This window comes from Neoarius graeffei, chromosome 5, assembly GCF_027579695.1.
Source record: "Neoarius graeffei isolate fNeoGra1 chromosome 5, fNeoGra1.pri, whole genome shotgun sequence".
Taxonomy (NCBI): domain Eukaryota; kingdom Metazoa; phylum Chordata; class Actinopteri; order Siluriformes; family Ariidae; genus Neoarius; species Neoarius graeffei.
This window is the reverse complement of record NC_083573.1, coordinates 33218020-33230184: the sequence shown is the minus strand read 5'-3', so window position 1 is coordinate 33230184 and position 12165 is coordinate 33218020. Positions and strand designations below refer to the sequence as shown.

Sequence of the window (12165 nt, the reverse complement as noted above, 5' to 3'; positions counted from 1 at the left end):
AGCAGGAAAAAATAGAGGAGAATTTAGGGCCATGCAGCCTTAAATTCATTAATTGTTCTATTAGAAAAAAACTAATAAAATTGGAAGTCTGTGATTCAAATTCAGTAGTTTTCATTCCACTAAACAAAAATAATTGGGTGTCGGGGAAAATTCTTTTTATGACCTACACTTGAAAAATCTGAAAGGCAGTCTACCTTTAATTTCATAAGCCGTTTTTGGTCTACAGCATTTCTTTACATGTGCCTAAGACTTTTGCACAGTTATATATAACATATATATATGCAGTTTTTAGTGAATGCAGTGAAGGTTTTTATGAACTGCAATCTATAAATGAACACAGTTAAACACGCTAGAATTGATGGCCTCAGTATATCATGTCATAACAGAATGACTAATTTTATCACTGAAAGCAAAAGTTGTGAAATTCCCACTTTTTTTGGAAGGACATTTTCTTCTTTTTAGGATTTCTCAATCCATGTTTTTCCACCCCTTGCCGTTTTCCGGCCAGTTCCCGCCCTCTTGCAGAATCTTGGCTTCTCGTCCTGCTGTCTCTGTGAGTGAGAGTTCACAGGCCCTAGGCATGTATCTACACATGGCTCGCACATGAAGAACGTGACTTGGGGGATAAAACCTGGCAGAACATTGTGAGGGGAAGGAAAAGGAAGAGGAAAGACATCGAGAAGCCCTGCCTTCTCGAAGAACTGCTTTATTTAAACTTGCAAAGGAATCTGGTATTTGAATCAAACACTTGTTAAGAGGAGGATAGAGTGATCGTCAAGGATTATATGATTACATTTATACTGTGATCGTGTTTGAGGACTTCAGAGAGTTGGGCATTTAATCATGGAGGAGAACTACAGCAGCCTCCAGGAGTTCACAGAAGAAAGCCACTCAGCCGGGGGAAACAAACCTATACTTTATTCATTGCACAACGGACAAGGTAACGTGTGTGTGTGTGTGTGTGTGTGTGTAATAGAGCAGTAAGTTCAGAATTCAACAGATGATCAGATCAGGTCATGATTCAACCCTTGACATGAATCGTGTGTTTTCATGCGTTCTTTGCTCATATCTTTCTGTTGCAGCTGATGATATTAAACGAGTGGACTGTATGAGGAGGCAGACGGTGATTTTCCTGATTATCGCACTGCTCGTTTCATTTTGTATAAACATAGCTTTGACTGTTGTCTGTAAGTAACACACACACCTCCACATACTTTTGGTCAACGCTGATTTGTTGCTTGTAAGATAACACTTTGCATGAAGGTTCCCTTAAATTCATAGTACAACAGTATTTGCTGTATTAATTAACATTTACAACAAACTTCAGCACTAATCTCTGTTTCTCTGACACACATTTTGCAGTGTTTAAAAGGAAACCCTGCAGTCCCCACAGTGTTGTGTCTACAGAAAGTCCTCTCTCTGAAGCACGTATTCAGTCTCTGAAACTGTCGTCCCTGGAGGAGCGCTTCTCCCGCCTCTGCTCTGACTACACCACCCTCGGAAAGACCTGTTCAGCACAGGGTGAGAAACGTACAAGTGTGTGCTGTACCATTCCAAATAGAAAACTGAGGCACATTGTTAGGTTTTGATCTTTCTGTACCAAAGGAGGTCGAATTGACAAAGTCTGATCTCGGAATGTTGACCTCTGCCTCCAGGAGCAAACAGTCACTAACACAAACACAGCTATTCAGAGATGTTTCTCAGTTTATTGTAGGACAAACATTGTAGCTATGTGACTGGATGATGAAGATTTAATTGACGAAGCTATCTACGTATAATGTAAATGGGTGATGAAGCATTACACCGCTGGTTTAGACTCCACTACTGTATGAAAGAAGAGGGACATTATGTACCATTATATCACCCGTCAGGATCATAATCTTATGAAAAGAAGAAAGACATTACTGGTCAACATAATGGTTGTGGAATAGGGCATTAATCAGCGAGCGGAATGTGTGAGCAAAGATAAACCTCAAGGATTTAACGAACCAAAACAAGTAGCAATCAGAACAGTGTGTACCACTTCAAGGCATGCCAAACATATACAGTGTCCTGCAAAAGTATTCATCCCCTTGGTGTTTGTCCTGTTTTGTCGCATTACAAGCTGGAATTAAAATGGATTTTTGGAGGGTTTGCACCATTTGATTTACACAACATGCCTACCACTTTAAAGGTGCACATTGTTGTTTTATTGTGACACAAACAATAATTAAGATGAAAAAAACAAATCTAGAGTGTGCATTCCCCCCCCAGTCAATACTTTGTAGAACTACCTTTTGCTGCAATTACAGCTGCAAGTCTCTTGGGGTATCTTTCTATTAGCTTAGCACAGCTAGCCACTGGGATTGTTGCCCATTCCTCAAGGCAAAACTGCTCCAACGCCTTCAAGTTAGATGGGTTGTGTTGGTGTACAGGAATCTTCAAGTTATGCCACAGATTCTCAATTGGATTGAGGTCGGGGCTTTGACTAGGCCGTTCTAAGACATTTAAATGTTTCCCTTTAAACCACTCCAGTGGAGCTTTAGCAGTATGTTTAGGGTCATTGTCCTGCTGGAATGTGAATCTTTGTCCCAGTCTCAAACCTCTGGCCGACTCAAACAGGTTTTCCTCCAGAATTGCCCTGTATTTAGTGCCATCCATCTTTCCTTCAGTCCTGACCAGCTTTCCTGTCCCTGCAGATGAAAAACATCCCCACAGCATGACACTGCCACCACCATGCTTCACTGTAGGAATGGTGTTCTCAGGGTGTTGGGTTTGCACCACACATGGTGTTTTCCATGATGGCCAAAAAGATCAATTTTAGTCTCATTTGATCAGAGAATCTTCTTCCATGTGTTTGTGAAGTCTGTCCCATGCTGTTGGGCAAACTCCAAGCAGTGACTTTTTTCGGGCCACTCTTCCATAAAGCCCCACTCTGTGGAGTGTACGGCTTAAAATGGTCCTATGGACAGATACTCCCATCTCCGCTGTGGATCTTTGCAGCTCCTTCAGTGTTCTCTTTGGTGTCTTTGTTGCATCTTTGATTAATGCCCTCCTTGCCCGGTCTGTGAGTTTTGGTGGGTGGCCTTCTCTTGTCAGGTTTGTAGTGGTGCCATATTCTTTCCATTTTGCTATAATGGATTTAATGGCGCTCCCTGGGATATTTTTTATAACCCAACCCTGATCTATACTTCTCCACAACTTTGTCTCTGACCTGTTTGGAGGCTCCTTGGTTTTCATGTTGCTTGCTTAGTAGCGTTGCAGAGTCAGGGTCCTTCCAGAACAGGTTGATTTATACAGACATCATGTGACGGATCATGTGACACTTTAATTGCACACAGGTGGATCTTAATCGACTAATTATGTGGCTTATGAAGTGAATTGGTTGGACCAGCTCTTATTTAGGGGTTTCATATGAAAAGAGGTGAATATCTATGCACACTCCAGATTTCTGTTTTTTTCATCTTAATTAAAGTTTGTGTCACAATAAAAAAAAAAAAAAAAACAATTTCAACCTTTAAAGTTGTAGGCACCATGTGTAAATCAAATGGTGCTAACCCTCCAAAAATCCATTTTAATTCCAGCTTGTAATGCAACAAAACAGGACAAACACCAAGGGGGATGAATACTTTTCCAAGACACTGTATTTCTATCACACATTAATGCAGCAGAGTGGAAATGTATCTTCACTTAGCATCTGGAAGTGTGCTGTGTTCCTAGTCGCACAACTACACCATTTTTGAATAAGTTGATTATTTGTTCTTTTCTGTGGCGCTTCAGAATGTGTTCTAGTTCTTAGGCTCTCTGATATGGTCAAGTTCCTTCACTAATGCAGAATAAAAGTGCCAGAAATACTCTAATACGTACAAAGAAGAATATCAGGCCTGTGTTGCCTGTAAATGTTAGTTCATCTACAGTATTTCATGAATGTTCTTTTGTTTGGCGTTCGCTTACTGTCTCTTCCAGTGAAGCAGTGCATGCCGTGTCCTGATGGCTGGAAATATACAGAGAACAAGTGCTACTACTTCAGTGATGACAAACTAGACTGGATCAGGAGCAGGGAGAGCTGTGCATCTATGGACAGCCATCTAGCAATACTTCACACGCATGAGCAACATGTAAGTATGTAGGCATGTATACATTAATGCATACTGTACCAGTCAAAAGTTTGGACACACCTTCTAATTCAATGGTGTTTCTTTATTTTTATTCATTAAAAGTCACTTCATGTCTTAAAGTGATGATGGATGTCGTTTCTCTTTACTTAGTTGAGCGGTTCTTGTGGAATAGGGCTATTTGCTGTATTTTTATTATTCACGATTTACTGTTTGATCTCAAACGCATTAAGAAGGCAAGAAATTGCACTAATTAACTTTTGACGAGGTACACCTTTTAACTGAAAAGCATTCCAGGTGACTACCTCATGAAGCTGGTTAAGATAATGCCAATATAATATTTTTGTAATTATATAGATATTTATGAAGTGTATATATGGTATATAGTGTGTGTGTGTGTATATATATATATATATATATATATATATATATATATATATATATATATATATTTTGTAATTATATATTTATATAGATATTTATGAAGTGTATATATGGTATATAGTGTATATATATATTTTTGTAATTATATATTTATATAGATATTTATGAAGTGTGTATATATATGGTATGTAGTATATATTTATTTTTGTAATTATATATTTATATAGATATTCATGAAGTGTATATATGGTATATATTTTTATAGGTGTATTAATGAAGTTTGGATTTCGGGGTAGTTAAAAAGGGGTGGGAAATTAAAAAAGTATTGTACTTCTTCCCACTCCTTTTTCGAACAATGTGCGGTGTATTGTAATGTCTTAGCTCTTTATGTATTTTATTTATTAATTTTTTTGTCACTTTTTCGTTTTCCTTCTTTTGTATGTACAAATAGTTACATACATTTTTTTTACATGTTTGAAATAAAAAATAAATTCATTCATTCAGTAGTGTGTAAAGTGTCATCAAGGTAAACGATGGCTACTTTGACCGAATCTAAAATATGAAACATTTTTGTTTACCACATAATCCCATATATGTTCCATATGTTATTTTATAGTTTTGATGTCTTCAGTATTGTTCTACAATGTAGAAAATAGTCACAATACAGAAAAAAAAACGATGAATGAGTAGGGGTGTGCAAACTTTTGACTAGTACTGTATTTATTTTTGATTTTTTTTCTTTTAAATTTAGCTTGCACTGGAGAAAATAGCCCGCAGTTTGAGTGGGTTTGAGTATTATTACTGGATCGGTCTGTCAGACATTGAAGAAGAAGGCGTGTGGAAATGGGTGGACAACACACCAGTCAATAACACGTAAGACTACACAAGCATAAACAATATCAATGTACATGATACATTAATACACCTACATATATATATATATATATATATATATATATATATATATATATATATGAAAGCAAAACAAAAACAATTGGAATATTTGACTCAGCTGCTATTTTGACACAAAGGTGCACCGGAATGCAGTCAAGTGGAGATTTTTACACGCTGTATATCAACGTTGTTTGGTCCACCTCATTGACTTCCTCTCACCATTTGCCCTTGAGGGAACTTTCCTTTCTAATGGTCTTTCCAATACTTAATTAGCTCAAGTGATGTTTGTTTGATGACCCAAGGAGTCAACATGACTGTAGGCCTCAGGAACAGATCTTACCCAGTAAACATTCCTCTTCAATATATACAGACTGTAGGAGGTGGAACAAACATCAGGTCCAACTAAGAGTTCTGTTTAAACTACGGTAATTCTACAGTCACGCTGAGTCCTTCAACCTCCATGTGGTCATCCAACTATCTTCACTTGAGCTAATGAACATTATTGTTTTAATGTATGTGTTATTAGTGAGGCTCTTTGTAAACGTCATCATCATCCTGGTCAGGGTCGCTGTTGATCTGGAACTTATCCCAGGAACACTGGGCAGGAGGCAGGAAAACATCCTGGATGAGACTGGAACATCAACATTAAAATACTCAATGTTTCAAAAGTATATCATTTGCTACATATAAATTATTGTTATTATGACCATTCTCGAGATAAAGTTATTATGTTAGGTAATTTACATGTGAGACTTTTAAACAATATCACATAAGCAATAGTGCATGTGATGTTCAGTATAACAGCATGACTGTGAGTGCGGTATTGCTTTTGTATATAGAGGATATTACACGGTTGCGTGAAGATATGAAGTTTGTCTTCGAGTGATGAATGTATATTACACAAGTGAATGAAGCGAACAAGTGAAAATATTTTCAACATGAGAAGATAACCTTCATATCTTCGCATCACCATGTAATGTTCTTTATATTATACGGACACATCCACAAAAAAAAAAAAGCAAGTTAATCAAAAGAATTTTAATTTTGAACCAATTCGCCATTTTGAAAACGTGCGACTAGTCAGCAGGAAAACACTGGGAGTGACCTCATCGGAGTGAAATATCGGGAATTATTATACATACAGGACACTTTATCGATGGAATAAAAACACGTGTTCTATTCCCTTCTCTCGGGTTTCATTCATTTGGTTTGATAGCATGCAATATTGTTAGCATATCGCTTATCCTACGTGTATTATGTCACTCTACCCAGTGGAGAATGAGCGTTGAATATGGTTTACGATATTGCATGGCTGTCAAGACAACATGACGTCACACGTCAGAGACGTAAAACTTCCACGCTAGCAAGCGACTGTGACAATTTGTAAACAAACATGGCCGCCAGGTTTGCGTCGTTAAATACAGAAGATTTTGAAAGAGAAAGCTGCGTTGAACACCCGAAAGGAATGTGTATGTATAATAATAATAATATTGGCTGACTTTTTTCGTGGTATACGAGATATATTCCATTCAGCTAACATGATACTGCACTCATCTTCAACTCATTCAATATCATGCTAGCTGAATAGAATATATCTGATATACCATGAAAAAAAGCCAGCCAATATTATTTAAATGTCACTCAGATCTGTGATGTATTTCATTTGAAAAATGCAAGTTTTTCAACACGAGAAGACAAAGTTCATATCTTCAAGCCAACGTGTGATTTTTTTATTATTATTATTATTATTATTATATAGACCCATTCACAAACAAAAAGTACCCCAATTTATCAAAACAATTAATCGATTTCCTCACAAGTGACATCTAGAGATTTATGTTGCGGTTTTGGTTCTCTATGTTCCCGATGTAGCACGTATGAAAATTACAAGTGGTATATTTCCTGGTAAAACACTCATTTCTGTATATTACAAGTTTTATAAATAAGAAATTAATATCGAGTAAGTGACATTTTGGACACAGTATGGTTGAATTATTTGTTTATCTTTGCTCTGCAATAAACTAGATAAAGAGAAGCCACACTCAGTGATAACCTGTTAGCTAGCTGGCTCACAATGAGTTGTACTTCCTGTTAAATTGGCTTCCCTTCTTCCTTTTCATCTTCCTCTGATGAACTTTCATGTTTTAAGTCAGAAGTAAGAAGTAATACTCATTAAAACTCATTAAATTGGCGGCACGGTGGTGTAGTGGTTAGTGCTGTCGCCTCACAGCAAGAAGGTCCGGGTTCGAGCCCCATAGCCGGCGAGGGCCTTTCTGTGTGGAGTTTGCATGTTCTCCCCGTGTCCGCGTGGGTTTCCTCCAGGTGCTCCGGTTTCCCCCACAGTCCAAAGACATGCAGGTTAGGTTAACTGGTGACTCTAAATTGACCGTAGGTGTGAATGTGAGTGTGAATGGTTGTCTGTGTCTATGTGTCAGCCCTGTGATGACCTGGCGACTTGTCCAGGGTGTACCCCGCCTGTCGCCCGTAGTCAGCTGGGATAGGCTCCAGCTTGCCTGCGACCCTGTAGGACAGGATAAAGCGGCTAGAGATAATGAGATGAGATTAAATAACGTTACTTCAGTTATAATACAGCCCCCTTTCCCCAACCCTTGACCTTTCGGACTTGGCTTGGATGTGAGGGTGAGATCATGTAAGAGATGCTGACATGAGTCTTGACTTGGATTCGTTGATCAGTGACTTCACTACAACTGCTTAGCTGAACATAGGTACCAAATAACAAAATGCCAAAGACGTGGTTTCATTCAAGAGTACTTGCTGCCAAGATCAAGTTCATTCTGACTGAAAAATCCACTCCTCATCATACATCCTCCTTGGACACTCCTATAGCACCGTCAATAAGAACGTGGTTAAAACAGTACTGAACAGAGAAACGTATTTTTTGTGTGTGTGTGTGTCCTGAGCTCACTGTTGTTTCTTTCAGGTACTGGGATAAATGGGACGAAGAGCCTAATAATCACCAGTCTGGAGGTCTTCATGGTGAGGACTGTGCCGTGCTGAATTCTCACTCTAAATCCTGGTTTGACGTGCCTTGTGACAACATCTACAAACACATCTGTGAGATGGATGCCATCACTGTAAACTGATTCATTATGCCATTAAAGATAGAAATAGTACTCTGAAAAACACTGATTTTTTTTAGGAGAATGATAATGTTGTGCTGTGTATACTTCTGAATGTGTTCTTTTCTACTTTTGTGCTTATCTTCCAAAATTGAATCGATTTCATAGAATTTCAGGTCTTGTGTAAATAAAGATTGCGACACTGGCATTGGGGGACTTTGGACGGAGATGTTTTTAGCATTGAAGCAAGTGCTAGATCAGCCTTTGGGCTTCTCCAAACAACATGAGAGGAAAAAAAACAACAATACAAAAACTGCTGGGACGTTGTTTAAAACATACAGTGGGGCAAAAAAGTATTTAGTCAGTCACCAATTGTGCAAGTTCTCCCAATTAAAAAGATGAGAGAAGCCTGTAATTTTCATCATAGGTACACTTCAACTATGAGAGACAAAATGAGAAAAAAAATCCAGAAAATCATATTGTCTGATTTTTAAAGAATTTATTTGCAAATTATGGTGGAAAATAAGTATTTGGTCAATAACAAAAGTTCATCTCAGTACTTTGTTATATACCCTTTGTTGGCAATGACAGAGGTCAAACGTTTTCTGTAAGTCTTCACAAGGTTCTCACACACTGTTGCTGGTATTTTGGCCCATTCCTCCATGCAGATCTCCTCTAGAGCAGTGATGTTTTGGGGCTGTCATTGGGCAACACGGACTTTCAACTCCCTCCAAAGATTTTCTATGGGGTTGAGATCTGGAGACTGGCTAGGCCACTCCAGGACCTTGAAATACTTCTTACGAAGCCACTCCTTCGTTGCCTGGGCGGTGTGTTTGGGATCACTGTCATGCTGAAAGACCCAGCCACGTTTCATCTTCAATACCCTTGCTGATGGAAGGAGGTTTTCACTCAAAATCTCACGATACATGGCCCCATTCATTCTTTCCTTTACATGGATCAGTCGTCCTGGTCCCTTTGCAGAAAAACAGCCCCAAAGCATGATGTTTCCACCCCCATGCTTCACAGTAGGTATGGTGTTCTTTGGATGCAACTCAGCATTCTTTCTCCTCCAAACACGACAAGTTGAGTTTTTACCAAAAAGTTCTATTTTAGGTTCATCTGACCATATGACATTCTCCCAATCTTCTTCTCAATCATCCAAATGCTCTCTAGCAAACTTCAGATGGGCCTGGACATGTACTGGCTTAAGCAGGGGGACACGTCTGGCACTGCAGGATTTGAGTCCCTGGCGGTGTAGTGGGTTACTGATGGTAGCCTTTGTTACTTTGGTCCCAGCTCTCTGCAGGTCATTCACTAGGTCCCCCCGTGTGGTTCTGGGATTTTTGCTCACCGTTCTTGTGATCATTTTGACCCCACGGGGTGAGATCTTGCGTGGAGCCCCAGATCGAGGGAGATTATCAGTGGTCTTGTATGTCTTCCATTTTCTAATAATTGCTCCCACAGTTGATTTCTTCACACCAAGCTGCTTACCTATTGCAGATTCAGTCTTCCCAGCCTGGTGCAGGTCTACAATTTTGTTTCTGGTGTCCTTTGACAGCTCTTTGGTCTTGGCCATAGTGGAGTTTGGAGTGTGACTGTTTGAGGTTGTGGACAGGTGTCTTTTATACTGATAACCAGTTCAAACAGGTGCCATTAATACAGGTAATGAGTGGAGGACAGAGGAGCCTCTTAAAGAAGTTACAGGTCTGTGAGAGCCAGAAATCTTGTTTGTTTGTAGGTGACCAAATACTTATTTTACCGAGGAATTTACCAATTAATTCATTAAAAACCCTACAATGTGATTTCCTGGATTCTTTCCCCCCATTCTGTCTCTCACAGTTGAGGTATACCCATGATGAAAATTACAGGCCTCTCTCATCTTTTTAAGTGGGAGAACTTGCACAACTGGTGGCTGACTAAATACTTTTTTGCCCCACTGTAAATAAAAACAGAATGCGATAATTTGCAAATCATGGAAACCCTATATTTCATTGAAAATAGTACAAAGACAACATATCAAATGTTGAAACTGAGAAATTGTTATTGTTTTTTGAAAAATATACGATCATTTTGAATTTGATGTCAGCAACACATTTCAAAAATGTTGGGACAGGGGCATGTTTACCTCTGCTTTGAACAACACTCTGGGAACTGAGGAGACCAATTGCTGTAGTTTTGAAAGAGAAATATTGTCCCATTCTTGCCTGATATACAATTTCAGTTGCTCAACAGTTTGGGGTCTCCTTTGTCATATTTTAGGTTTCATAATGCACCAAATGTTTTAAATGGGAGACAGGTCTGTACTGCAGCAGGCCAGTTTAGCACCCAGAATCTCTAATTAAGCCGCCATGCAGTTGTAATAAGCATGAGGATGTTTTTGATGGAGGCTGTAAAGCACTTTCCTTATTTCACTGGATAAAGACATCTGTGAAATGCTGTAAATGTCAATCCCTTTTACAGTGTCAAATAATTCATTTTTGTTTTGTTTTATTGGACTGAATTTGTTATCCCTGTCTTTGCCATAATCATAATTCCAGGTTTGGAACAAAGTACAGAGTATAATATAAACATTTTGTACAAACTTCAAAGTGTAAATATATATTAATTTGTCTTCAGTGTCTGTAGTTTTAGAGATTAGAGATTTTTTTTAATGTAAATACATCTTTCAATAAACCAATTAAGATTTCATGTAAATCAGAATCATAAAATGTTTATCCTCCATGTTGTACAAGATGTACAAGGAATTTCCTTTGGTGAGAATACGAATAAAATGGAAATACAAGGCAGTATAGTGATTGTACAATAAAAGATCATCACTCAGCTAGTTAATGGTGTACCAGTATGTATTTCTGCAGGTTGGATTTTTGCCTATATCTCCACAGGTCACATAATTTGCAGATAATTATCACACTGTTTCCTTTGACACATTAAAACTGAAGCTTTGTGATAAATTGCACTGAGGATGATTATCTGTCTCCACCGTCTCAGATGTTGCTACTGTTGACTAAGAATTTGTTGCCTGATTTTTGTCTTTTGTCAGGAAACTGGTGTATTTTGATTTTGGGTCTTGAAATGTAATGACAATATTTAAAATTCACCTCTATTAGCTTTTAACAAATTGGCTTACAGTCTTATAGGGTTAAACTAGAGACTATTGAGTTAAACTTAGTATTATTTTTACTCATTATCAAAAATAAATGTCACAAAGTTTAATATTTGATTTAAAAAAAAAAACACCTCAGGTAAAAGTACCACCATAACTCTGATCAGGTTAAAGCAGTTTATGAAGATGAATGAATGTATGATGAATAAAAAAAACACACATTTAACATTGATTGATTGATTGATTGATTGATTGATCACGTCAGGCAACAAGCTCAGTTTTTTCCCCCATGGTTGCATTTTGCTCTTACATGATTAACAAGGTTGAAAGTAACAGGGTTTGATTTTAGGAAAGAATTAGCAAATACACTAGATGTGGTTTTTTTTTAGATTTTTTTTAGTTTTTTTAGATTATGGCGTGCTCTTTTTCCAATGGTTTAGAGTCTTTTTTTAGGTTTGGGTGCTCTTTAATCCAAGGTATTCTAGATCCACAGCCAAAAAAGAGAAAAAAATCTCTGACTAAGGCACTCCAGATTAAAATGTCTTTAATATTTTAGACAAGTCCTACATGGACAAATTAAAAACAAAGCCCACGCGTAGCGGCATGGGTG

The 12165-nt window shown here is 38.0% G+C and overlaps 1 protein-coding gene across 1 annotated transcript; it reads left to right on the top strand.

Annotated features, from left to right (window-relative positions):
* The first annotated feature begins 570 nt into the window (after nt 1-570).
* On the top strand, nt 571-11276 carry cldc1 (C-type lectin domain containing 1). Its single transcript, XM_060921578.1, has 6 exons — nt 571-940; nt 1083-1187; nt 1363-1521; nt 3946-4097; nt 5230-5351; nt 8314-11276. Exons 1-6 carry the CDS (start codon nt 844-846, stop codon nt 8474-8476), a joined length of 798 nt encoding a protein of 265 aa, XP_060777561.1. The 5' UTR covers nt 571-843; the 3' UTR covers nt 8477-11276.
* Nucleotides 11277-12165: the final 889 nt, after the last annotated feature.